At 45.4% G+C, this 25508-nt stretch overlaps 2 protein-coding genes across 4 annotated transcripts in view; both read right to left on the bottom strand.

Annotated features, from left to right (window-relative positions):
- xkr6a (XK, Kell blood group complex subunit-related family, member 6a) overlaps positions 1-21834 on the bottom strand; it is a 109350-nt gene extending 87516 nt beyond the window's left edge. Inside the window, exons 1-5 of one of the 3 annotated variants that reach the window (XR_007960083.1) lie at positions 20752-21834; positions 10085-10281; positions 8368-8785; positions 6045-7278; positions 610-5556 (exon numbers count right to left, since the gene is read on the bottom strand). Coding sequence is in view for 1 of the 3 variants with exons in the window: in XM_052052777.1 (XP_051908737.1) it covers positions 6774-7278; positions 8368-8785; positions 10085-10281; positions 20752-21326 (1695 nt within the window). In the remaining 2 variants the exon portion in view is untranslated. Of the gene's footprint in view, positions 1-609; positions 7279-8367; positions 8786-10084; positions 10282-20751 lie in introns of those variants that run through there. The other 2 variants (XR_007960077.1, XM_052052777.1) reach the window with 2 other exon arrangements.
- LOC127592389 (chloride intracellular channel protein 5-like) overlaps positions 1-25508 on the bottom strand; it is a 98060-nt gene that overhangs the window by 16489 nt on the left and 56063 nt on the right. The gene's annotated exons all lie outside the window — the stretch shown is intronic.

Raw genomic sequence — 25508 nt, 5'->3', positions numbered from 1 at the left:
AATATCAGTGTACCTTTAGCAGGAAAAAATGTCATGTGACGTGTCCTAATTCCATGTGACATAGTGGCTTTGTTTGCAGTGCTTTTTAAGTTGGAATGTTGCTTTGTTGTCCACTCTATGGTGTTTGTAACATGCGGGTCAGACCCAACAAATTAAATTACACTTCTTATAGCATTACTATATGTAAAAAGCATGACTTTCTAGAGGCGGCCCGGTAGTCCAGTGGTTAGCACGTCGGCTTCACAGTGCAGAGGTACCGGGTTCGATTCCAGCTCCGGCCTCCCTGTGTGGAGTTTGCATGTTCTCCCCGGGCCTGCGTGGGTTTTCTCCGGGTGCTCCGGTTTCCTCCCACATTCCAAAAACATGCGTGGCAGGCTGATTCAACACTCTAAATTGTCCCTAGGTGTGAGTGTGAGTGCGAATGGGTGTTCGTTTCTGTGTGCCCTGCGATTGGCTGGCAACCGATTCAGGGTGTCCCCCGCCTACTGCCCAAAGACAGCTGGGATAGGCTCCAGCACCCCCCGCGACCCTAGTGAGGATCAAGCGGCTCGGAAGATGAATGAATGAATGACTTTCTAGTTGTCTTTTTTTTCTGAGATTGCCATCCTAAACGGTAGTTGGGGACTGAACATGGTGCTGGTTTGGTAAAATGGGATTGCGTCATGGGTCAGGTGTGGCAGCTTTGAACCTGTCTCTGGCCTTTCATTTTCAATTCTCTTCCGTGATGTCAGATTTTTGTCTTATGCTACCATACATGTTTTAAATATTTTTATTTTATTTTTTTTCTTGGTGGGTTGGAAGGCGATTTCAGGCCTAAAAGAGATTCTCGTAATGATAAGATTTTGTGTGTGTATGTGTGAATACAATTCCTGAAAGGTTTATGTTTAAGATTACTTCAAAGGAAAGGAAAATATGGCAAACATTTGGAAAATTAATTCATAATTCTTTATTTCAGATATATATATTTTTTCTCCATTGCAGACACAACAAACAATACAGTGTAACAAAAGGGAAGTACTGTATATCAAACAAGACTGACATACATACTTTTGTTTTAAAATCCAAACAAATAGTTTCTGTCTTTTACATTATTCGACGTGTCATCACGTGGTTCTGTACGTCACTGTAAATCTTTGCAGATAAATAGACTTTTATTTTCAGGAGGTATTGTAAAAAAAATAATTTGCAATACTGGCCACAGCTGAGCTGTGAAAAATATTCAACTCTTTCCCAGAATGATTTGATAATATTGTAGACACAGTATAGAAAGAAACCAGCCATACACAATGCGTGCTTGTGTTTCCACTGAGACATTTGGTGTGAGTTTGGATATTTTTTTTCTCCCCGAAGACAGGTTGGTTCCTGGATAATTGTGAGGTGCACCGACATTTAACATGGCTGATGACTGTACCCCTCACTCAACTTCCTTCTCCACGCATAATGTGATAAATAAAATCTCATATTTAACCCTTCCATGAAAATTGATTTGCTTCAAAGTTGGGACAAACCTCAAACAAGCAATTTTTATGTTTCATGCAAAGCAAGCTCTGACGCTGTAGCCGCGTTGCCGGTAATTGAATCAACATCCAGCTTCTTTGCGTGCTCCAACTGGGGGTACAATCGATTCAAATGCTTTTATTTCATTGCATGTGAATGAGTAATCCGATCGCCACCTTGGCAGAAGCCTTCCCAAAACGTAAGCGTGTGTGTTCTGAGACTCGTCTCATCAATCATTGTGCTTCTATTTAGGACAACACGTTGGCACAGACTCCTACAAAAACACCTCTACTGTATTGTATTTTTCTTTTCTCCCCGTACATTCTGGATATTTATAGAGAACACTTACTAGCCTCGGAATGAGCAATCTATAAATCAACTCGGCCAATCTTGAGGAAACTGATGAGTACACGCAAAATAGCTATTTACAATCAAAATGGCACAAGAACTCAAAAGCTACTTTAGCACATATTTAGCACAGTTTCTACAGCTATTTAATTTCCAGCTCAAGACCACGGTAGAAAAGCATTAGGCCCGCCCTCCCTCAGCCTAAAATCAAATCATTTTTCACCTGATGCAACTATAGTAGGCGATGATACTTTCACAATTATGGAACAATCTTTCTTTTTTGAAATGTACCTTCATAAAATGCGATACACGCAAACATAGCCTCACATAGGCATCATATGCTTTGCAAACCCTGATCGTGGAACATTTAAGTACGTAAAAGCACAAAAAGTTCTGTTTCTTCATGATGGGATGCACATTCTGCAGGCGGGGATCCCAATTTTTTTCCCCCCCAAAGTTACCTTTCACTTTTTTTTAACCCCTTCCCAACTAATTTAAAGAATCGGTCAGTGGTTCCAAATGCAAACAAGTAACACAAATGTACCCTCCTTTGCACCGCATGATTAAAAAAAAAGGCAAACAACTGATATGAAAAGCAAGGGTGCCCAGAAGCTGTGCAGGCGTGATCTTGCATAGCTGCGAATGCGAAGCCATACAACAGGGAAGAAACACCGCACTGAAACGGAGGGACCTTTTACACGTACAGTGATGCAGAGTCGCCTGTAGCTAAACAGAAGCGATGAGGAGATACCTGAGGCTACAATCAAGTCTGAGCACCACACATGCAAAGCAGGACGCTTACCGTCGATCAGAAGTATTAAGACATTGACAGTTTTTGACTTTAAAAAGCCACCACGATGGCGGCGCTTGTATTTCAGCGCTTGCCCTAAATGATGGCCTTTTACCCATTTAAGAATTACAAACATTTGATTTATTTATTTATTTTTACTTTTACTTTAATATCCGGAGGACCAAAAGACAACCGGAATGAATTATGCTAGAGAAAAGTTGTAGATCATTGTTAAAATCTACAATCAAGAGCTTGACTTCATATTATCCTCAATATCGGCGACCCGTGTCAGAAATGTTACAATTGCCTCGCGGCGGTTTGGTGTTTTTCTGACCTGAATAAAAATACAGGAGTAAACCCTCTGGAATCAGACTCTTTGGGCAGAAGAACGTAACGTCAGTTTATATCAGAAGGATGCGAATAGAAACGTGTGGCGCACGAAAGGATCGGACCATCGTCACCTGCAGCTTGTACTGCATCCTGTGTCACGGACATGTTTAGCTGCCAGTGGAACTGGGTCACCGCAGTTTACTGATGATGTGAGGTATAGAGTGCTTGAAGCGCGACACACTTTTTGCCACAAGTTACAAAATGGATGTGGCGCTTCACAGTGTGGATGAATAGTGAGTCGAAACGTATTTTTGGAGGACAAACAGAATGATCTTCAACAGTCAGGTTCTCAAGCCGAGACTGTGTCAAGTGTCTTTGTCAGTTTTGCAAACACTTGTAAATGTGATATTCTCTGCACAAAAAGGCTGCCCTTCATGAACGGTAAAGAAACCTCTTAAATTAAAGCGGAAAACTAACAGTACGTTTTGGTTGTGTTTGACCTGATTTGGCTATGAAACACCTGATTAGCTGGAGCTATCTTGATGTGGCAGAGTGGTTGTTCGGGCGGTTGCTTAGTATGTGAATATAGCACCAACAAAACACTACAGTTAATCCATACTCACTCGGACACATGAATTCGGGGCAGTTTTTTTTTTTTATGGCACACTATGTTGGGTTAGCACACAAACAAATCCCGATTGAGACAGCGCCCCCTGGAGTTTCCCTTCGAAAAATGTCCACATCCACTTCAGAGAGTGTTGCTACTTAAATGTGGAGCTCAGAGCACAGACAGTATTTTGCTGAATTCGCCGTGTGACTGTAACCATGACGATATAACCTAGCAATCTTTACTTGATAGCACCAATAGAATCTTTTCCCAAACTGTAAAGGAGTCAAGGGGTCACTGTATGCGTTTGTGTGTTCAAGTAGTGAGGATGGGATACGTCCCATGTTGTTCTTACACTACTTTTCACCGCATGCACAAACAAATTAGCACCCTGCTCTACAGGACAAAACTGTTGTGAGCGCGTTAACTAAGCACATCTCCCTTCAAGGAGAGAGTTGCATAGCAATGGTGTGTGTGGCTGCAGCCTAATGGCCACTAACTGAAGGCAGTACTCGAGTTGCACCATAAAATCCAAAGTGACAATCTGCCCTTTTGCACCTTGATGACGCTTGTATGTGTGTGTGTGTTTTTCTCACATATCTGCATGCGAACATACTGTATGCCTCGATTGCATCTTCACACTGACTAATCTACTCGTCTGTTGGCAGCAAATGAACTGTAGCACCACAGAAAGTGGTATGAAATAATTCATTGGTAGTGTGTATACTTAAAATGAGTTGCAATCTCAACTGTACCTTTTCTATGGCGTCGCCCCGATAGAGCACATGACCATATTTGGCAACATAAATTAATAAGGCAGGTGAAGCCCAGTGCAAACGTAACTAAGAATGAAAGAAAAGTGCATAACATGTACTGTATAACATCACTCTCATGAGTCATTGAAAACAATAACAAAAACTTTGGCCAAAATACAATACGACAGTAATTTGTATTGGAGGGAATTTGAATTTTCCCAAAGATTTAAAACATTGAGTTCTGAACCCCAAATAGTTGTTCAGTAGCAACGTTATTTAAATCTTAGTTTTTGGTTCTAAGACCACCAGTATGCAGTACATTTGGTCAGTTTTAGTCAATGTAAACAAAAAGTAGCTTCAGGTTTAACGTCAACATTGTATTTTCATTTTTGACTCTCATTTGAGCTCTTTTGTGTGCCTGTTCCCGTGACAGCAAAAATAATAATGTCAGTCAGTATGTATTCTTCACGTTGCATCACGTTAAAAAAAAAAAAAAAGTTTTGATTCCAAAAACACTCCCTAACCAGTACCACCCCTTAATTCAAAGACTCCCTGTTTGCGGTCATCATGACGTGCTCATGCGGCTTTGCGCACTGACCACGTGTGCTCAAGAGATGACTAAGGCTCTGTACACATGTTTTCTCCTGCCAATGTAACAGCTTGGAATTAAAAAAGCACAGCTTATCTGTAGGTGGCTTTCGATGAGTGGGTACTCTCATGCGTCAAGAGAAGAACAATTACATAAATAGGCTTACATTTGCTCTTGTTGAAATTTCCTTTTGGTCATGATCTGGCATTTGTTGAATATATTTGCTTGAACTCCATATTATGTGTTTCACCTTATTTCAGACATCGGGCCCTGTTTTCGTAGACAGGTGCACATGCACTTGCCGTACAAATTGGCCTGTCTACATTTTTGTGATAGGGTAAGTCTAGCTTAGCATCTTTGAGAATTTGGAAAGCCGTTTTGTGCCTTGCTTGGGGGGCCCAGTTGGTTGAAGGCATTTTCTTCCACACGCGCTTGACAATTTGGAGGGAGAAGAAAGCAGACAACAATTTAGACCAGATAAAAGCAAAGAACATTGTGTGTGTCAATCCCTCTGAATCATTGTAGAAATTAATTGAACAAATGATTATTATCTTAAATATATTTCATAAAAGCACATTCCTGACCGGGACACAACTATGGTTTTGTCAAATATGGATACACGATCGGGGTAGAAGGCGGTCTCCAATAGCGACACACTTTATATCAGGGGTGTCAAACTCATTTTTGTCACGGGCCACATTGTAGTTACCGTTTCCATTGGAGGGCCGTTATAAATTTTGGGAAACCGTATAAATGTTTAATCCCTTCCAAATATGACATACACAGCGCACAACAAATTGATCTGAGATGATCTAGTTTTAAAATCAGAAGTCAAGAATAATGACTGGCATTGTGATATACATGACAATTTGAAATTTTGACTTTGACACCTAAACTTTATATAATCCGCAAGTAGAGATCTTGCGGACATTTTTAATGTACTTTGCACGCGTCGCTCTCATGGTTGGGCTCCAGCGAGTCCTTCCATCATGTAGACCATGCGCTTCTTGTGCTCTGAATTTAAAAGGAATGAGGCTTCCTTTGGATGGCAATCAAGTCGGCTTTGTTGCCTCCCACAACGGCGCGAATGCACCCTTCCAAAAGAAAGAAAACTCTAACCATGCAAACAGTTAAATTCCGCTTTGCGCTAGACTTGACCCTGGGGACGAAAAGAGGGCCCCTGTTGTCTTAAGATGCCTCCTCTAAGGATAACAGGGAGGATAAACATCAAATTTTCTCTCTTCCTATCCAGTTTGTGATTGCCCATCATACACATTCATTGGCAGGAAATTTGAGCTTTGGCTCAAATTACAGTCTAGTCTATGGAACTCTGATTTTTTGAAAGCCATATGATTATTTTTTTACACATCCTTTTTTGAATGACAGTAGCTAGGTTTTGGTTGCTTGGACAGAAAGGGCGTTAATCCCTGCAACAACCCAGGTTGACATTAATTTACATTGCTTTTTTTTCACTGTCTCATCTTTGTAGAGGTACTTGTGAATTTGTGTGTGATACAATAGTATAACAGTGGGGAACAAATCAATCTGGCGTGAATATGTTCATGTTTCTGAAACTGACACGTGGAAAAAAGAGGGGAGGGTTTCTCAATGGACTCCCACTGAGGCAGCTTGTTAAGTCATGGCGAGGGGACTTGCAGGTTGGAAGTGCTTGCAAGGAATGTGTGTGTTTTTATGAGGGTGTGTGCATTGAAACATGACAGATTGCTTGAGTGTCTCTGTGCTTATACCAAGTGTGACGTGTGCGTTTCTTATTCCTCTCTGAATGTGACCATCCATGAACACCAACATGTCTCTTCACAGTGTGTGTTGCGTGCGCACTCATTTGCTGTGTGCGTGTCAAAGCGAAGACTCGTACTGTAGAAGTTCGTACAGCAGCGGTCCATCGCGGTAGCGGATGCCCACTGCGGCCGGCGTGATGTACTGCAGGATGTTTATAGTTCTTCGCAGGCGCCTGTCTACGTAGTGGGCATCCCACGCCGGGTAACGTTTCCTGGGCATGTCGATCTTTATAAGTGGGCCCTCGGGCTTGGAAGTGGGGGGCACCGACCTCACCTGGAAGACGGGAAGACACGTCTCAGCCACATCCTCTTCTGTCTGGGACTTGGTCATATGTGCAGGTGTAGGTGGGGCGGTTGGAGGTGCAGAGGGGGGAAGGGGAAGACCCCAAAGCAGCTGGGCGCAGCAGGAGGAGGCGGGGCTCGGGTGGAGGTGGGCAGTGGCAGGGTGCAGGAAGCCGTAGTACAACAGCATGACCAGAACGCCGCCAGCAAACGTCAGGTAGACGCCGCATAACGCCGGGACGGCGTATGAGTCGGTCAGCACGGGGTCCCTGTAGGTGTACCTGCGTGTGGGCACAGTCATGTTAGTACTTCCTTGATGTAGGTCAATCATTTGGGTGTATTTTGTATTGCCACCGCAATCCTTTAAAATCTTGACTCAAGCCGTATTTTACACGCTTGCGTTTGGTTAAATGACACCTAGTGTGCGACTATCATCTCTTGCCTGCCTCATCACCTCGACACCACTTGTTATCAAGTCACAGGTGAGCTGACTTTGGGTAATAAAGTGGAGCACACCTTGCCTGTGCTGCTTCCGATACGTCCATCCATTTTTTTAATCCGCTTCTGCTCAAGAGGGTCGCGGGGTGGTGCTGGAGCCGATACCAGCTGTCATCAGGCAGTTGGCGAACTATACCCTAAACTGGTTGCCAGCCAATCGCAGGACACACATAGACGAACAAGACATCCGCATTCACACTCACACGTTTTGAGCGTTCCACTAACCTGCCACGCACATTTTCGGAATCTAGGAGGAAATCCCACGCAGGCACAGGGAGAACATGCAAACTCCACACAGGGAGGCCGGAATCAGAATTGAACCCTGCACCGCTGCACTGTGAGGCGGACGTGATAACCAGTCCATCACCATGCCCGGCACCATTATGCATATTTTAGATTTGATGTACAGTAATTCGTATTGTTTAAAACAGATGCAGGACAAACAGTATGATGTCACGTGGTCACATGGGCTGCAGGTTCAGTATTTAACATGTTGTGGTTGAAGCAGGCATGTGACTTTTTTGGACTCTGACTAGCAGAACTGACTCCATTCAGTCTAAAGAGCGTCCTTTGTCAACTGCTTGACAAACAATGTGCCTATTCCCCGGAATGCAACATGTAAATCAGATGATATGAAAAGCAAAGTGTCCTGTGTCCATGGAATGGGCACAATCTGGTCGACACGACTTCACCAATTTATGTGAGTTGTCACGAGCAGGAAACGTTACAAGGAAACAACATACACATCAAAGTGCCGCTACGATTTCACGGGGCATGGAATTTTCAACATCGGCAGAGTTCTGCTCATGTCTTGATCGCCACAAAGAGACCAGGTTGATAAGCTGTCACATTTGTTCATGTTTTGAACTCACCACAGGCCAGTGAGAATGGTGTTCTCAGCCAACACCACCGTGTAGTACGTAATCATTCTGTGTCGCGTCTGGCCCTCCTTCACGTTAAACCAGCAGAAGATGTAGACAATGCCCACCACCATGTTGAAAAGCACCTCCTCCCACTTGGACATGCAGAAATCGGTGCCCCCGTGCACCACCCAGAAGGCCATGGCGGACCAGTGGACCACCACAAAGATGCCAAAGTAGATGTGAAAGAGCGACGCAAAGAGGGCGAGTGAGAGGACGCGGGACGAGATGGTAAAGAGGCGCCAGAAGAGGTGCAGCAGGGCCCCGCGGTAGCTCATGCTGCGCTGGTCATCACGCGAGTCCCGCAACAGCTTATGGTAGGAGGCCAAGACCCAGGCGAGAGACAGGAGCGAGGCGAGGGAGGAGATGCCTGCGGGAGACAGACAAGACTCATGCTTCACTTCCTCCGAGTTGAAGCCTTTTGGAACAAAGTTTGGAGAAACTTCTAGTGAGTAGACACAAATTTAGTTTGAGCTTGTGGGGGTTATCTTTAACATGAGTCAAAGGTAACGTCTTGAAAGACTCACAAAAATCACACACCGACAATAATTGGACATTACAAGTTGTTTTACTCTTAGGATCATTTGATACTGTCGTTATGTCACGTTGTGCCCGAAGCGATAGAAAGATCGCTTCGTGCACAACAAAATAAGGAAGTGGATCCCCGAAATGGCAGACACAAAAAGAGATTTTGTCAGATAACAAAAGGAGTCTTTAATAACGAACACAAAATACCCGACAGGGAGGATAACAAAAAACGCTGGTCAAAAATAAGGACCAGGGAAAAAATAAAAAGGACAACAGAAAACGTTTGCGGAAAACAAATGGCAAGGAAGGTCTGATTAGACAATTATATAAATCTTATACGCAAGAGGAACAATGGCGCATAATAACAGCCACAAGGCTAAGAGGCAACGAATAATCTGAATAGGAATTTGAGCGAGAGAGTATTGGGGCGGCGTGGAATTCTCCGGCAGTGAGTAGACTGCCAGAACGTCCTAATAAAGGCAGAGTAATCATTCACAAAATGAGTAACAGGTGTGCAGGCGGCGGAGAGAAAGCCCGCCCCCTGCTGGCAAACACGGGACGTGACACGTTATGCTTCAAGTCATTTGTTACATTTGTCAGTATTTTTCTGAGCCGATTGGCTGCGAGAAATCATACAGCCCCTACTGAGGTCTGCACTAAATTACAAAACCTTGAAATTTAAAATGATCTTATGGACGGGTATAACGAGAGGGGTTTTTTTCTTTTGTAAAGCCCCCCCCCACACACACACACACACCCATTGTAGTTACGTTTGGCTCGGTGAAATCACCTACCCGGTAGTATTATGGTATGGAATTTGACGTGAGTATGGTTTGTTGCTGTATCATGTTCACATCTCAGCGACTGTGCGCCCTTGCCTTCGAAACATTTGACATATTTTCACTTGGCGTGAGCGGGGGAGCCCACAAATGACCAATTTCCTGGATGACAAAGTAAGCTCGCTGGCCAGCAACGCAACACGAACACTTGAAATGATTGTGCTTTCCAGAACAAAACACACAGAATCTAAAAAGCGGCTGCATCGTCACCCAAATTCCCAATCACAACGGGTATGAATCGCATTCGCACAGCTCCTGTTTTGTGTGCTCTTTTTGCGTGCCATGTCTGCTCGTCCACCTACACTGCAGTGTCTCGGCGCGGTTCTCCTGGATCATGATGCACAGTTGCAGGACCAGCTGAGGCGCCGACTCCAGGAAAGTCTCCAGCAGCCGAAGCATGTTGACGTCTGCATACTCGAACATCATGGCCCAGTACCAGCGGCGCTGGTGCTCCTTCTGCCGCCGCGACATCAGGCCAAGGTAGAGTGTCCTGATGTACCTGCAGCAGTCAGAGGTAATAAATAGACTTAACTGATCAATTCATTCGGATCGTACCGTATACCTTAACCAGCTGGTTTATATAGAGATGATCCATCCATCCATCCATCCATCATCTACCGCTTATCCGGGGCCGGGTCGCGGGGGCAACAGCTTTAGCAGGGAAGCCCAGACTTCCCTCTCCCTAGCTACTTCTTCCAGCTCTCCCCGGGGGATCCCGAGTCGTTCCCAGGCAAGCTGGGTGACATAGTCTCTCCAGCGTGTCCTGGGTCTTCCTCTGGGTCTCCTCCCGGTGGGATATGACCGGAACACCTCACCGGGGAGGCACTCAGGAGGCATCCGATTCAGATGCCCAAGCCACCTCATCTGGCTCCTCTCGATGTGGAGGAGAAGCGGCTCGACTCTGAGCCCCTCCCGGATGACTGAGCTTCTCACCTTATCTCTAAGGGAGAGCCCGGACAACCTGCGGAGAAAACTCATTTCAGCCGCTTGTATCCGGGATCTCGTTCTTTCGGTCACGACCCATAGCTCGTGACCATAGGTGAGGGTTGGGACGTAGATCGACCGGTAAATTGAGAGCTTCGCCCTTTGGCTCAGCTCCTTCTTCACCACGACAGACCGATACAACGTCCGCATCACAGCAGACGATGCACCGATCCGCCTGTCGATCTCCCGCTCCCTCCTACCCCCACTCGTGAACAAGACCCCAAGATACTTGAACTCCTCCACTTGGGGTAAGATCTCCTCCCCGACCCGGAGGGGGGACTCCACCCTTTTCCGACTGAGGACCATGGTTTCAGATTTGGAGGTGCTGATTTTCATCCCAACCGCTTCACACTCGGCTGCGAAACGCTCCAGTGAGAGTTGGAGAGCCCCGTTTGAAGGAGCCAACAGCACCACATCATCTGCAAAAAGCAGGGATGTAATACTGAGGCCCCCAAAACGGACCCCCTCAACGCTTCGGCTGCGCCTAGAAATTCTGTCCATAAAGGTTATGAACAGAATCGGCGACAAAGGGCAGCCTTGGCGGAGTCCTACCCCCACTGGAAACGATTCCGACTTACTGCCGGCAATGCGAACCAAACTCTGACATCGGTGGTATAGTGACCGAACAGCCCGTATCAGGGGGTTCGGTACCCCATACCCACGAAGCACCCCCCACAGAACTCCCCGAGGGACACGATCAAACGCCTTCTCCAAGTCCACAAAACACATGTAGACTGGTTGGGCGAATTCCCACATACCCTCAAGGACCCTGCTAAGGGTGTAGAGCTGGTCCACTGTTCCACGGCCGGGACGAAAACCACACTGCTCCTCCTCAATCTGAGGCTCGACTTCCTGACGGACCCTCCTCTCCAGCACCCCTGAATAGACCTTACCAGGGAGGCTGAGGAGTGTGATCCCTCTGTAGTTGGAACACACCCTCCGGTCCCCCTTTTTAAAAAGAGGGACTACCACCCCGGTCTGCCAATCCAGAGGCACTCTCCCTGTTGACCACACGATGTTGCAGAGGCGTGTCAACCAGGACAGCCCCACAACATCCAGAGCCTTGAGGAACTCCGGGCGGATCTCATCCACCCCTGGGGCCTTGCCACCGAGGAGCTTTTTAACAACATCGGTGACTTCAACCACAGAGATAGGAGAGCCCACCTCAGAGTCCCCAGGCTCTGCTTCCTACAAGGAAGGCGTGTTGGTGGAGTTGAGGAGGTCTTCGAAGTACCCTGCCCACCGGTTCACAACGTCCCGAGTCGAAGTCAGCAGCGCCCCATGCCCACTGTACACAGTGTTAGTGGTGCACTGCTTCCCCCTCCTGAGACGTCGGATGGTGGACCAGAATTTCCTCGAAGCCGTCTGGAAGTCGGCTTCCATGGCCTCACCGAACTCTTCCCACGCTCGGGTTTTTGCCTCGGCGACCACCGAAGCCGCGGTCCGCTTGGCCAGTCGATACCCGTCAGCTGCCTCTGGGGTCCCACAGGCCATAAAGGCTCGATAGGACTCCTTCTTCAGCTTGACGGCATCCCTTACTGCTGGTGTCCACCAGCGAGTACGGGGATTGCCGCCACGACAGGCACCAACCACCTTACGGCCACAACTCAGATTGGCTGCCTCAACAATAGAGGCACGGAACATAGTCCACTCGGGCTCAATGTCCCCCGCCTCCCCCGGAACATGGGAAAAGCTCTGTCGGAGGTGGGAGTTGAAACTCCTTCTGACAGGGGATTCCGCCAGACACTCCCAACAAACCCTCACTATACGTTTGGGTCTGCCAGGACGGACCGGCATCTTCCCCCACCATCGGAGCCTACTCACCACCAGGTGGTGATCAGTTCACAGCTCCGCCCCTCTCTTCACACGAGTGTCCAGAACATGCGGCCGCAAATAGAGATGATAATAGCCAGTTTTGACAAATAATTTTGAGCGGAGATCACAACTACATTCTTCTCTCACAACATCACTTTGTGTGTTGTCGTCTCTCTGAAGCCAGAAATGATGATAACGTACTACTGTAGTTTGAATCTTTGCGAATCTGGAGCGACTGGTCAGGAAGGCCAGTTCTGTCCTGGGTTGCTCCATTGACACTCTGGAGGAGGTGGGCAACAGAAGGATGCTAACTAAGCTAAAAGCTATGATGGTCAGTCCCTCCCACCCCCTCCAGCCCGCCCTGACAGCACTTGGTAGCTCCTTCAGCCAGAGACTGTTACACCCGCGCTGCAAGAAGGAGAGATACCGACGCTCGTTCCTACCAACTGCTGTCAGGCTGATGAATAAAAAATAACAATCATAATAATATTCATTCATTCATTCATTCATCTCCCTAACCGCTTGATCCTCACTAGGGTCGCGGGGGGTGCTGGAGCCTATCCCAGCTGTCTCCGGGCAGTAGGCGGGGGACACCCTGAATCGGTTGCCAGCCAATCACAGATCATAATAATAATAATAATTAAATGATGTGAAGGAAAATTGTAAATAGTACTGCGATTTATCCATTTTGTGTTCATATTGCATTTAATTGAAAGATGTTTGTTATTTTTTTTCTCTTTCTTCTTTCTTCTTTCTACATACATTCTTGCTGCTGGAATTTACCCAGTGTGGGACGAATAAAGGATATCTTATCTTTCATTGCACCTCATTATAAAGTGCAGTGTGTAGGAGAAGCATCTTGCATAACATTAGGTTGTCCGATTTTGCAAATATTATGAACAGGAATTGGTTTGTAATATGATACAACTAAAATTAAAAGAGGCATATTCAAAGAAACTTTGGAAATGAATGAAATTCAGTTGACCTAAAAAAAAGAGACCAGGTCATACTAGGCAGAGCGGTAAAATTGTACATTTCGCATGCATTCACATACATATACCATGGACACGACATCAATGAAATTTGCCAACAACCACGCAAATAACGTATAACATCAAGCAGAAATGTGCTTCCGCATTTTTCCATTCTATCTTTCTTCAGGTGGCGCATCATTTTGCACTACCTTTACCCTATTTGAACAAGATCAAAGACGGAGATCATTTAAATGGGAGAAGCGTGAAGATGGGCGACAGATATTTTGATGCTTTTTTTTTCATCCTGTGAACAACCATGCAGACAAGCAAAAGATGCTGGATACTTTATTGTTAAGATACAGTTACGGCTCGTGTGGGTGAATGAAGGATTTCAATTAAAGTGCCCCTGGGCTCTTAGTCACGAGTGCATGTGTTTGTGTACAATGATATTTTCCGTGTGCATGGGCGTCAGTGCATGCTTTCATAGCATGTCTGGTGCGGTGTCCTCTGCTTTGCAAAAAGTACCAGTTACATCCACATAGCATGAATAATACAGCATCCAAAGTGGAGCTCATATACACACACACCCTGAGAGTAGCATGGATCCTGCTTTGACCTTTTTCATCAAAATGTGCTTGTGACCTTGACTCGAGAATTATTGCGATTTAAAAAGAAATATATATATATATATATATATTATAAAGAGTATGATGTTTGGCTGGGGCGTAAACACAACACAACAGCCTTTTGGTTTAAAGTTGGAGTAGTGGGTTACCCTGACAGCTGCTTGCATTCGATAATTACAAACAGTAAGCATGGATCTTCTGCATCAACCCTCCCCCAAGCACTTTCCCTTTTCTTCTCCCATCCCCCTTTTACTAGTATTGTGCGCAAGTAACCTTTTCCCGCCTCATCCTCTTCCCATCTCATCCCTTCTATTCTCTTCTTCCTCCCTCCTCCCATTCTCCTCCATCCACTCTTTTTGACTTTCCCTTCTTCTCACTTGCTTCCTCACTCATCTCTCTCCCCTCCTCCATCCTCTCCACAGCCTCTCTCCATCTCTTATCGATCCATCTCATTCAGTCTGAAGGCTTTCCCCTGCCCCCTCTCTCCATGTTCCTCCTCCTTTCTAGGTAACATAGTCCAGTCAGCAGTGTGAGAGGGGTGCTCGCAAGTTGGAGTGGCTGGACTTGGTGTGCATGTGTGCGTGGACAAGTAGAAGGGTGGTCGATTTAACCCTTAAAACTGGCCAAGCTGAAAAGCTGCACTGGTGTTTCTCCTCTCAGCAGGAGGTAAACAAACATACATGCACACATAAACACAACAGCGTAGCTGCTACTCAAGCTGCTGTCTGCCGAGAGGCAAGTGGACAAATCTTATCCAAGAGTTCAGCCAGGAAGGGTATACAGTACAGTATGTGCACTTGGCATCAGGACACCATCGACTGCAGTTTGATGAGCGACTTTATGGTGGCGTCAACGGATTTGCGGATGCATGTTTTGAACACTCGGGTGAAGAGATGGGCAGAGCTGTCAACTGATCGAAGATGCAGGTCCAATCTGGTTGGATGTTGGATTCACCCCGAGTTCCGAGAGGTTCTGGATATTGTGGGGCTGTTTTGGTTGACGCTCCTCTGCAATATCGCATTGACAACAGGGGCAGCATCTCTGGATTGGTAGACCAGGGTGGTTTGCTCCCCTTTTTGAGAAGGGGCTGACCAGAGGCTGTGTTCCAAATACAGGGGGATCCCACTTCTCAGCTTCCCTGGTAAGGTATCTACAGGAGTGCTGTAGAGGAGACTCCGTCAGGGAACTGAATCTCAGTTTCAGGATGAACATTGTGGTTTTTGTCCTGGCTATGGAAGAGTGGACCAGCTCTAAACGTTTAACAGGATACGCGAGTGTGCATTGGAGTTCTCTAAATCAGTCTACATGTGTTTTGTGGACTTGGAGAAGGCATTTGACCAATTACCCCAGGAGATCCTGTGGAAGGTACTTCAGGAGCGTAGGGTATCAGCTGCCCTAGTACGGGCTGTTCGATCCCCGTATGAACAGTGTCAGAGTTTGGCCCGCATTACCGGCAGTAAGTCGGCTTCGTTTCCACTGAGGGTTGGACACTGCCAAGGCTGCCGTTTGTCACCAATTATGTTTATAACCTTTATGGAAAGAATTTCTAGGTGGAGCCAAGGTGTTGAGGACATCCGGGTTGGTCGTCTCATGATTACATCTCTGCTTTTTGCAGATGATGTGGTACTTTTTGCTTCTTCAACTCTCACCGGAGTGACTCACAGCCGACTGTGGAGCAGTTGGGATGAGAATCAGCACCTCCAAATCTGAGACCATGGTCCTCAGTCGGGCGGAGAGTCCCTCTCCAGGGCGGGGAGGAGATCCTGCCCCAAGTGGAGGAGTTCAGGTATCTTGGGGTCTTGTTTACGAGTGAGTGGAGGATGGTGCGAGAGCTCGACAGGTGGATCAGTGCAGCGTCTGCATTGATGCAGACTCTGTATTGGTCCATCGTGGTGAAGAGCGAGCTCTCGATTTATCATTTCGATCGACCTGTGTGTTCCTACCCTCGCCCACCATCACAAGCTGTGGGTTTCCCTGCTTCAGCTGCTGCCCCGTTGATTCAAATTTGGATAAGTAGAATAGACTGAATAAAAAAAAAGAAATATTCACACTTGAGAAAAGCTCTTAATCAAAATATGTGGAAGTACAACTTATTTTTGACAAATACATTTAGGTAGCGCCTTCCATTTAACCAGAGTTTGAGCAACACACGTTTGTCATCTTGTTCTGAAGACTGTTCAATTCAACAATAAATTGATGTCATGCATTATGTGGTGACCTGTAAATAAAGTAAGTCTGGAGCGTACGGAAGCTAAATGCTAATACTAATGGACCCTCATTATATCACATGAATGATTGGCAAGCTATTCACGTGCTACAAAAGCACACACATTTCAACTAAGGTGATATGACACACAGAAGCAGCCCAGTTCAGCGAGTTCCCATCAAAGGCAATGCAAGTGCATTGAGAGTAAGTCAGAACTTGCTCATTTCTCAACCAGTTTTCACACAGTTTACTTTTTTAATGCTAAAACGGATGCTATCAATACACAATGTGCATTCTTGATTTATTTTGTTGTTGTTGTTGTTTTGTTTTGTATTGTTTTTGTGACATCCACGAACATGGAATGCAGCATTGCCCATACTAGTTTTGACGCCACCATAGGCACAGGAGTGTCATATCTATTGTTTATATCTCAGATGATGATCAAGGTCAAGGTGAACTCTATTATCCACAAGGGGCAATTCCTTTCATGGCCACCAGTCAACATAAGGACATGCCAATAATCCACACACACGTTAACACAACATAAAATACAATAGCGCAGTATGCAGAGTGTGGTATCATGCTATTTGTAAGGGTAATAAAAACTGGTCTGAATGATTTCTTACATCTCTTTATCCCGCACCTGGGCATGATGTATCTGTGCCCTTGAGGCTGCCGTTTGTATTCAGCAGACAGAGGATGCAATCTGTTGTGATGGAACGGGCCTTTTCTGCTACTCTCAGTCGATAAAGTGAGGAAAGATCCTGTAAATTTAGGCCTCCCCTCTTACTGCACACACTGTGATGTTCGCAATTTTTGTTCTTTCAAGGAAGGGATCCATACCAGCAAATAAAATGAAATGTTAAAACAGAATCAATAAAACAAGAATAAAAAAAATCAAAGCACAATCAAAAAAGGGAACCCCAAAGATTCCTGTAAAAGTCAATTTGCTGATTGGTCAATTTTGATTAAGCATTTATATAGACCTTACATACACTTACAGAAAATGACACAAGGTGCCCGCATGAGGGCACCTTGCTATCGGCCGCCACTTCGAGTCCCCAATATTTGTTATCTTTCCCTGCCCATCCTGAGTGAAGTGAGTGGAGTTCACGAACATCGTACTGCGTTCTTATCTCAAAATGTTGTTTGCAAGTTAAAGAAAAATTAAAATAAAATAAATACTAATCAGCCGGATAACAGCTTGTATTTAAAAAAAAAAAACTTGCGTTTCAAAGCATCACTGTAGAATTATAACGGCCTAGACCAGGGGTTTCAAACTCATTTTTGTCGCGGGCCTCTTTGGAATATGTCTTACCTCGGAGGGCCGTTACGACAGTGAAACCGAATAAATGTTTAATCATCAACTCATATAATTATTTGTACGCAACAAATTGGTGGATTACTAGTTTGTTCAGTCATTGTTCAAGTGAGTGTAAACAGGGTAGCAAATTTCTTGCAAAATCTCAACGTTATTGCACATGACAATTTGACATTTCGGAACAGATTTTAGCAAGGATCATTGAAGTTGACACACATGATTTGCTTTTGCGGGCCACATAAAATGACATGGCAGACCAGGACTTGCCCCCGGGCCTTGAGGTTGACACAAGTGGCCTAGTCAATCTGATTGTTCCTTGACAATTGCACCATGTTGTTTGTGGTACATTGAAAGTAAATGGTGAATCCTCAAAATGTCCTTTCTCGCTAAAAACCCTTGCAGTGCATCGGTAAGCGCTCGGCAGGGAGTCGCTGACTGTGATTGGTTTGTCATCAGTTCAGTCGCATTGCTCAGTGTGCGTTGGGCCTGAGATCAAGTACACCCATGACATGACAGACACACTGACTAAAGAGAAAGATGTGTATAAGAGCAGCTCTTTTCTACTTCAATACTTTTACCTATTAACTACAATTAGCCAGAAACACAATATTTCAAGGTTATGAATGTCATGCAGCACAAGAACTTAGGCTCAGTTACTGCCATGCTTCCTTTTCGTCATTGAATTATTTTATATTCTGACCTAGAAGTGTTTTTCATCTGCATTTTTATTGTAATTATGACATTCGAGGTTATAAATGGCGAGCACTGAATTAGTTTGTGCAGCAGTGGAAAAACAAGTCGTCATGTTCAGTTGCCGCAACTTCTTTGTATTTACAGCCTGAACGTATCCATTTTCCGAACCGCTTGATCCTCACCAGGGTTGCGGGGGGTGCTGGAGCCTATCCCAGCCGTCTCCGGGCAGTAGGCGGGGACACCCTGAACTGGTTGCCAGCCAATCGCAGGGCACACAGAGACGAACAACCATCCGCGCTCACACTCACACCTAGGGACAATTTAGAGCGTCCAATCAGCCTGCCATGTTGCCATGCTGCCATGCATGTTTTTGGAGTGTGGGAGGAAACCGGAGCACCCAGAGAAAACCCATGCAAGCCCGGGGAGAACATGCAAACTCCACACAGGCAGGCCAGAGCTGGAATCGAACCCGGTACTTCTGCACTGTGAAGCCGATGTGCTAACCACTGGACTACCGGGCCGCTCCGAAAGTATTTCTCAGACAAATAATTCCTTTAATTATTCATCATTAAATTTATTAAAAATAAATATGACTTCTCTAATGCATTAATGTAGGTTAGTGATAGACCACAACCCAGGCCCAAATTTACATCGCCGCCACAGGAACCCAACTCCAGTATAAACCAAGAACCCTCTGAGTCCATAACCTATCTATCAATGTGTGCGTGTAATAACATGCACACGCATGTGTTTGTATGTACCCCACAAAAAACTATAACCTAAAGCATGCACACTGACACTTTTAGCCACCCGCTCACCAAGCACACTGATATGCACATACACATTTGATGCTGTCCATGGTGCTACCCTTTTTTGCGCAGCTCCAAAGGGGCTCTAATAATTTGTAAAACGCTTGTCCAGTTTTGGGGGATGATTTGTAGGCACAGTTCATTTGGAGTTTTCACACAGACATGGAAGTAGTGTCGAATAATTGAAGCGTGAGGAAGCCTGGCTTGCTCATCGAGCTGTCGTAGTGAAGCAAGCTCTTCTCCCACTCAGCTTTATCTACTCGACAGCACACTTCTCCTTCAGAGTGGTGGACCGAAGATTGCCCCAAATTAGGAGAATTAGTCGCCTGATCGATTTTTTTTCTTCTGACTATAATTTTAGGTAGGAGCAAGCTTCAGGTTTCCCTGAAACGCTATTTGAGAGAAGTGGAAAAGGAAATGTTTTGCAGTTCAGTGCCTGAATCCTGTTTGGAATACTCTGTGTTCTCTATTATCTACTCTTTGGGCCCACAGTGTAGTTTAGTGACGAAGTTAACGGCATTTGAGGTTGTGATGTAGTTACCATCCGGGGCGAGTATACACTTAAGATCAAAGCAGTGCTGGGAAGATTGAAGTCATTGAACAAAGGTCTACATCAAGGATCTACCGAGAGTGCAGTGGTTTGGTGTTGGTCGACACGCCGTTGTTGTTTTTGGGAGTTGGGGACTCCCAAGTAACAACACAAGGAATGAATTCTTGACTGATACTTCAACAGTACTCAACTGCAAAGTAACTGGTAAATTTCCAGTAAAATAGTAAAAGAGTAGAATGCTTCAATAAGCATGAATAGCGTAACATGCCCAGCATGTTGTTGACTTTCAACTTGTCCAAATATCAACAAACTAACTTTTGACATGTATTCACGGGCGGAAATTATGCCCACGAGGGTGGAAGTGATTAAATACATTATTGGCATATGTGCAAGACTACAAAAAACAAAAAAATCAACAAAAAACGTAGCTGCAAATATTAATCAGATATGGCTTTATGTTTCCCTAAATGTATTTTTGATGTTGATTTTTTTTTAAAGTCTTTTCGTACTTTATTTGAACACATCTGCTTTACGTTTTGTTTTTTAAGGGGTTAAGCTTGTCAAATACAGATTTTACCAGATGGGCGAGAGGAAAAAAACTGCTTATTTGGAATCACTGAAAATAAAATAGGGACGTTTAATTACATTATTGATTACACAATTTAGGAAACATTTGGTGAGCAGTGTAATTTGTGGCCCAGGACCAAATTGTCCACTGATCCACAAACTGTTGGTTGGTAAACAACATATTAAATAGTGCTATCTTTCTTGATGAATACATATTTTTTAAATGGTGGTTATTTTTAGGTTTGGCATTTTCACTTCATTTCAATGGGTAAAAAAAACGTGCAATTTAAGTCACAATCGTCAACGATTTAAACTACGTCATGTGGAGGAACTGTGTGTAAAGGGGTGTGAGTGAAAGGCGTTTGGAGAATAGCGTGCATCAAGTGCTGTGAAACCACCACCACGCACACCCACGCCCACTTACCTCCACACTTGCCCCAGCTGGAGGATGTGTATGGTGGCCTGCCACAGCCAAACGGTGGCCAGCTGCAAGCGGTCCTTGCCGGGATAGTGGCACCCCAGAGCCACTGCACCCCGCTTCGTTAAACCCTCCACCTCCCCGAGCCCCCCACCAGTGTAGTCCTGCACAAACCAGCGGAAACTCAAAATCTGGACCAGCACCGAAGGTACCAGCACGAAGAAGAGCGTGAGGCCGAACCACAAGTAGTCCCGCCTCTGGTAGTAGTCGACTGCGAGGCACAGGTCTGTGCCAACGTCCCAGAAGAAGACGAGGAGGGCCAGTATGATCCAGAGGCAGTCCAGCCACAGCTGTTCCCGGGGTGGGCAGTGAGTCTCCCGGACGCCGACTCCCGCGACGGCAGCGGGTTGGCTCCCGCCGAGCAACGAGCCGAGGCAGGCGGAGCGGCAGCCCCAGTAGCACGCCGAAGAGCGGCAGCACTGGCAGATGTGGATCGCGGCCGAGTCCAGCTGCTCGTCGGCATCGACGTCGTAAAGCTGGGCGAAACCCACCCCGGCTTTACCGTCCGACTGCGCGGCCATGTTCCCCTTGCCGCTCGTCCCCTCCGGTGAAAAGCACGACAACCGCACCGTGGTGCTTCTTTTTCGTCGCGGGGTGCGGACACCGCGACGCTTTCCTGAAACCTGCTGCTGTACGCTTCCCTCGGTGTCTCCTTCCGGCCCCGGGCAAGGAGAGCCATCAGAGTTCTCTCACCCGGTCCATTGAAGACCCCGTCACTAGAACCGGAGACCTTGTCCACGAGCGCTGCATCATCTGGTCATGTTGGGCGATAGAAGCCTATGACGTCATGCAACGCAATTGTTTTAATATAAAAAAGTCATAATAGTAAATACGCCTGAGCATGAATGGGCGCGCGCGCTTTCTGGTTTCTCCGTCTCCGTCACTCGTCTACTCTCCCATGGCTTTCCTAACTAGAACATGGGCAGCGCCTGCCCATGTCCCAGCTGAGCTGACCCGGCTGTCGGACCCCTTCCAGTGCTGCCCAGCACCGCTGCCACGATCCATCTCTCACTCCGCCCTCTACCGGAGAACCGCGCACATAGTGTTACGGAGACAGTTCGTTGTCCCAACACAGCGTCCGCCATATTGAATGTGGCAGATCTGCGCGTAAACATTTGCAATGTCCTCTCTTCTTCATAAAGCGATAGTCTACGAAGTATTCACACGCACCTGCAGTCATGGCGAGAAGTGAGTTTCGGACTTGGGCCTTCAGTGGGGAGTTAAATGACCTAATCCACCTCTGAGTAACACGATTATTTCGCATAATATAAATATACAATAACACTAGATCACGGTGTGGGGGTAAATAATAGACACAGGCATTTAATGTATTTGAGGATGAATACAATTATTACTAAAAACAGGAACGCAGTTGCTTTTAATACATCTTCAAATACATCACCTCCATAACTCTACTCAACAATATAGCAGTTCACAATCAACATTTCTTTGATAATATGACAAATAAACACAAAAACTTTCAATCAAATAGTTCGTACTCACCATGATGCAGATGCAGACTTCCTGTCTGTGCTCCTGGCTGTCTGCATCCACTAGCTCAAACGTTCTTCTCTGAAAGTGCCCCAAAAACTAATTTTCTGAGTTGAAACATACACAAGATCGTTCTTCGCAAGAATGCAAGTCTCTTTGTAAATTGAAAAGGCTGTGTACTTGTTAACTAACCCCCTGACTTTGATATATTTTTCTGTGATTGCAGCACGAAATGCAATCTCGAGATATTGCACTTGTCAAGCTTTCACAAGAACCAACTAATGCATCCTTGGTTTGAGTCAGCTGAGAAGAACAATGTTCGTATCCCATGCATTCTTGTTTTGTTTGTACTTTCAATTGGAACAGTATTTGGGCCATGACTGATGACGTTTCAGGAGATCGCAAGGACGTAAGAACGGATCAGCACGCTTATCGAAATATGGCCAGTGGCACTCAAGAAAGCAGAGTCGCCAGGATCGATAGTATATATAAATAAAGATGTTTTGCATTGTATAGGCTCACAAATTAGCTCATCAAAGGGACAGTGAAGGTTACATTTATACTTTGGGGATAAAGTTCCAGAGAGCAAGCAGACCTATGGTATGGACCATTCCGGAGGAGAGAGAGTGAGTATATCAGTTGAACAATGATGAATTTGGAGCTGCTGGGAAAAAGAGGAAGAGGAAGACCTAAGAGAAGGTTGAGGCATGAAGTGAGAGGAAGACATAAGGGCAGTTGGTGTTAAAGTGGAGGATGCAGAACATAGACTTTGATGGAAAAGGACAAACTGTGGTGACCCCTAGTGGGACAAGCCAAAAGGAAAAGAAGATGAAAAATGCATCTGCTTCTGATCGTGTTTGGCCTCGCAGAGAAGGCATGGGTCCCGGGCTGAGATGCTGCCTGACCAGAAGATTATGCCTTAATGAATGTCTGAAGCGACCACAGAGTCATAGAAGCAGCTACTGAATGAGACATTCTCAACAATCGCTTCACTTTGACACATCCAATATGGCAGTGGTGTTGGCTGCCTGCGGTAGTGGCTGAAACAGTGTGGACTTGGTGGAGCGTGACCATTCCTCTCATCAACCTCAACACACATTATCTGTATAGTGCTGTACAGTCTGTGCACGTGTGTGTGTGTTTGTGTGTGTGTATATGTGTGAAAGAGAGATATGGATGATTCTGTGCGTGTGTTAATGTGAAGGGTGACTGTTTGAAGATGATTCCTGATGAATGTCATGGCCAACGTAATTACATAAAACTTCTGGAACAATATCTTAAGTAATTGCTTCTCCCTGTAAGCAAGTTATTCATTTCCCCCCCTCTCAGCTTGCATTGGAGACAAGCCTTCTCACAGTTGTCATGGTAACTGTGGGTGTGTAGTTGATGATCTTCTGTCTGCATGTAGGAGTAGACCCCAAAAGATTTGTTTGAAAACAATGAGTTTAATTTCAGAGTCAATCTTTTCAATTGTATTTTCTTTTCTCCAAAATGCTTGCAAACGTATTTCACGCTATGAGTACCAAAATATGCATTTTCCAGTTCAGGGTCACTGGTAATGTTGTAAAGGTGACTTGTCAGTGAGATGTTGTTTGCACCCTGGGCTGGCCTTCTGCTCGTCAGAGGACGATCATGAACAGGCAACTATATGATTACAGGGTTTTGCATCACTTTTTCTCCTAAATGAATGACAATTTTGCTCCAAATCAAGACCACATCAACTGCTACAGGCTGCTTATTGAATTGTGATGCTGTAGCAAAGGGAGGCTCCTAGATTTCCCAATGACAAGTACATTTGACAAGATTAAAAGGACCGCCTCATTCTTGTTAGGTATCATCAGGAGTTTTAATCTGCTCCATATCTGTAGAAACACAAAAGATGCAATTAGTCAAATCTGTGAGGGGAAATCTTTGGAATTGATGGTACTCTGCATAAATTAAGATATTATCTGATGTCGGTCAAAAAGTTTGTTGATACATCATTTAGAGCCTGATTCTAAAACGATGGGTCAGACTCCAAGAGGTATTGGTGGAAAGTTAGTCATAACTTATATGGCGTTCTCGGTTATGATGCGACCAACAAACGACATTCTAAGTTTTTGAATGGCGCACTATGCGCAAGAGTATTTGTGGTCTCGAAGCAAAAGACAACATGCTCAGGCAGAGCCTCATCTGCATCATGAAGAGTAAACCATAAAAAAATAATAACAAAATACAACCGTTTTCAATTTGAAGTCTCTCGTGTGTGGGTAATTTTAATTATATTTTTAATACAATACGCGATATAGGCAAGAAGGGGAATAAAGCAACAAGCAGCCTCACAGGGTGTGAAATCCTTCACTAACTTGGTTGAGGTGGCTTACAATTAGTAAGGTATGCCTCTCTGGACCGTACCAGGTGTTTACTTGGCGCACATTCGCCAAGTGATGCACTGCAAATCTGCGTGCAGTGTCATGGCAACAACATAAAACTGTTGACTGCAAGCTCTTATGCCTGTCAGCTGTTCAACTGAGGGGTAGGTGTGGGACTCATAGATTGAACTTCAAATGCTGTTTGGGCACGTGCTACACGAGACGGTTGGTCACCTGAGAATGAACATGCAGCTCGTCACTTTAGCTGCCTACACCCGCTTCAACCAACAATTTTTAAATACAGGAGCCTTAATGAACCAGATTGATCGTGTAGCTCATGTGACCACATCTACACTTCAAAGTACTGTAAAGATGTAAACATAATACGGAATCTTAATGATTGGATCATGAGTGTTATTCATTTTGAACAATATTAAACAGAAAACTCGAGTGCCCAAGTTCATCCATCCATTATCTGATCGGCTCATCCTCATGAGGTTTGCGGGCTTGCTGAAGCCTCTCACAGTTGTCTTCGGGCAGCAGGCGAGGTACACTGGTTGCCAACCAATCGCAGGGCACACTTAAGAAAAACAACCATTCATACTCACAATCACACTGAGAGGCAATTTAAGAGTGTTGCATGAACCTGCCGGGCATGTTTTTGGAATGTGGGATGAAACCGGAGTACCCGGAGAAAACCCACGGAGCCATGGAGAAAGCATGCAAAATCCACACAGAAAGCCCGGAGCTGGGATCGAGCCCTGCACCTCTGTACTGTGAGGCTAACCAGTCACCCACCGTTGCACCGCCGGTGGAAATCAAGGCCACTGAAAACATGGGAAGCACAGCACAGACATGAGA

Source organism: Hippocampus zosterae, chromosome 2 (genome assembly GCF_025434085.1).
Source record: "Hippocampus zosterae strain Florida chromosome 2, ASM2543408v3, whole genome shotgun sequence".
Taxonomy (NCBI): domain Eukaryota; kingdom Metazoa; phylum Chordata; class Actinopteri; order Syngnathiformes; family Syngnathidae; genus Hippocampus; species Hippocampus zosterae.
This window is presented reverse-complemented; position numbering and strand designations above follow the sequence as displayed.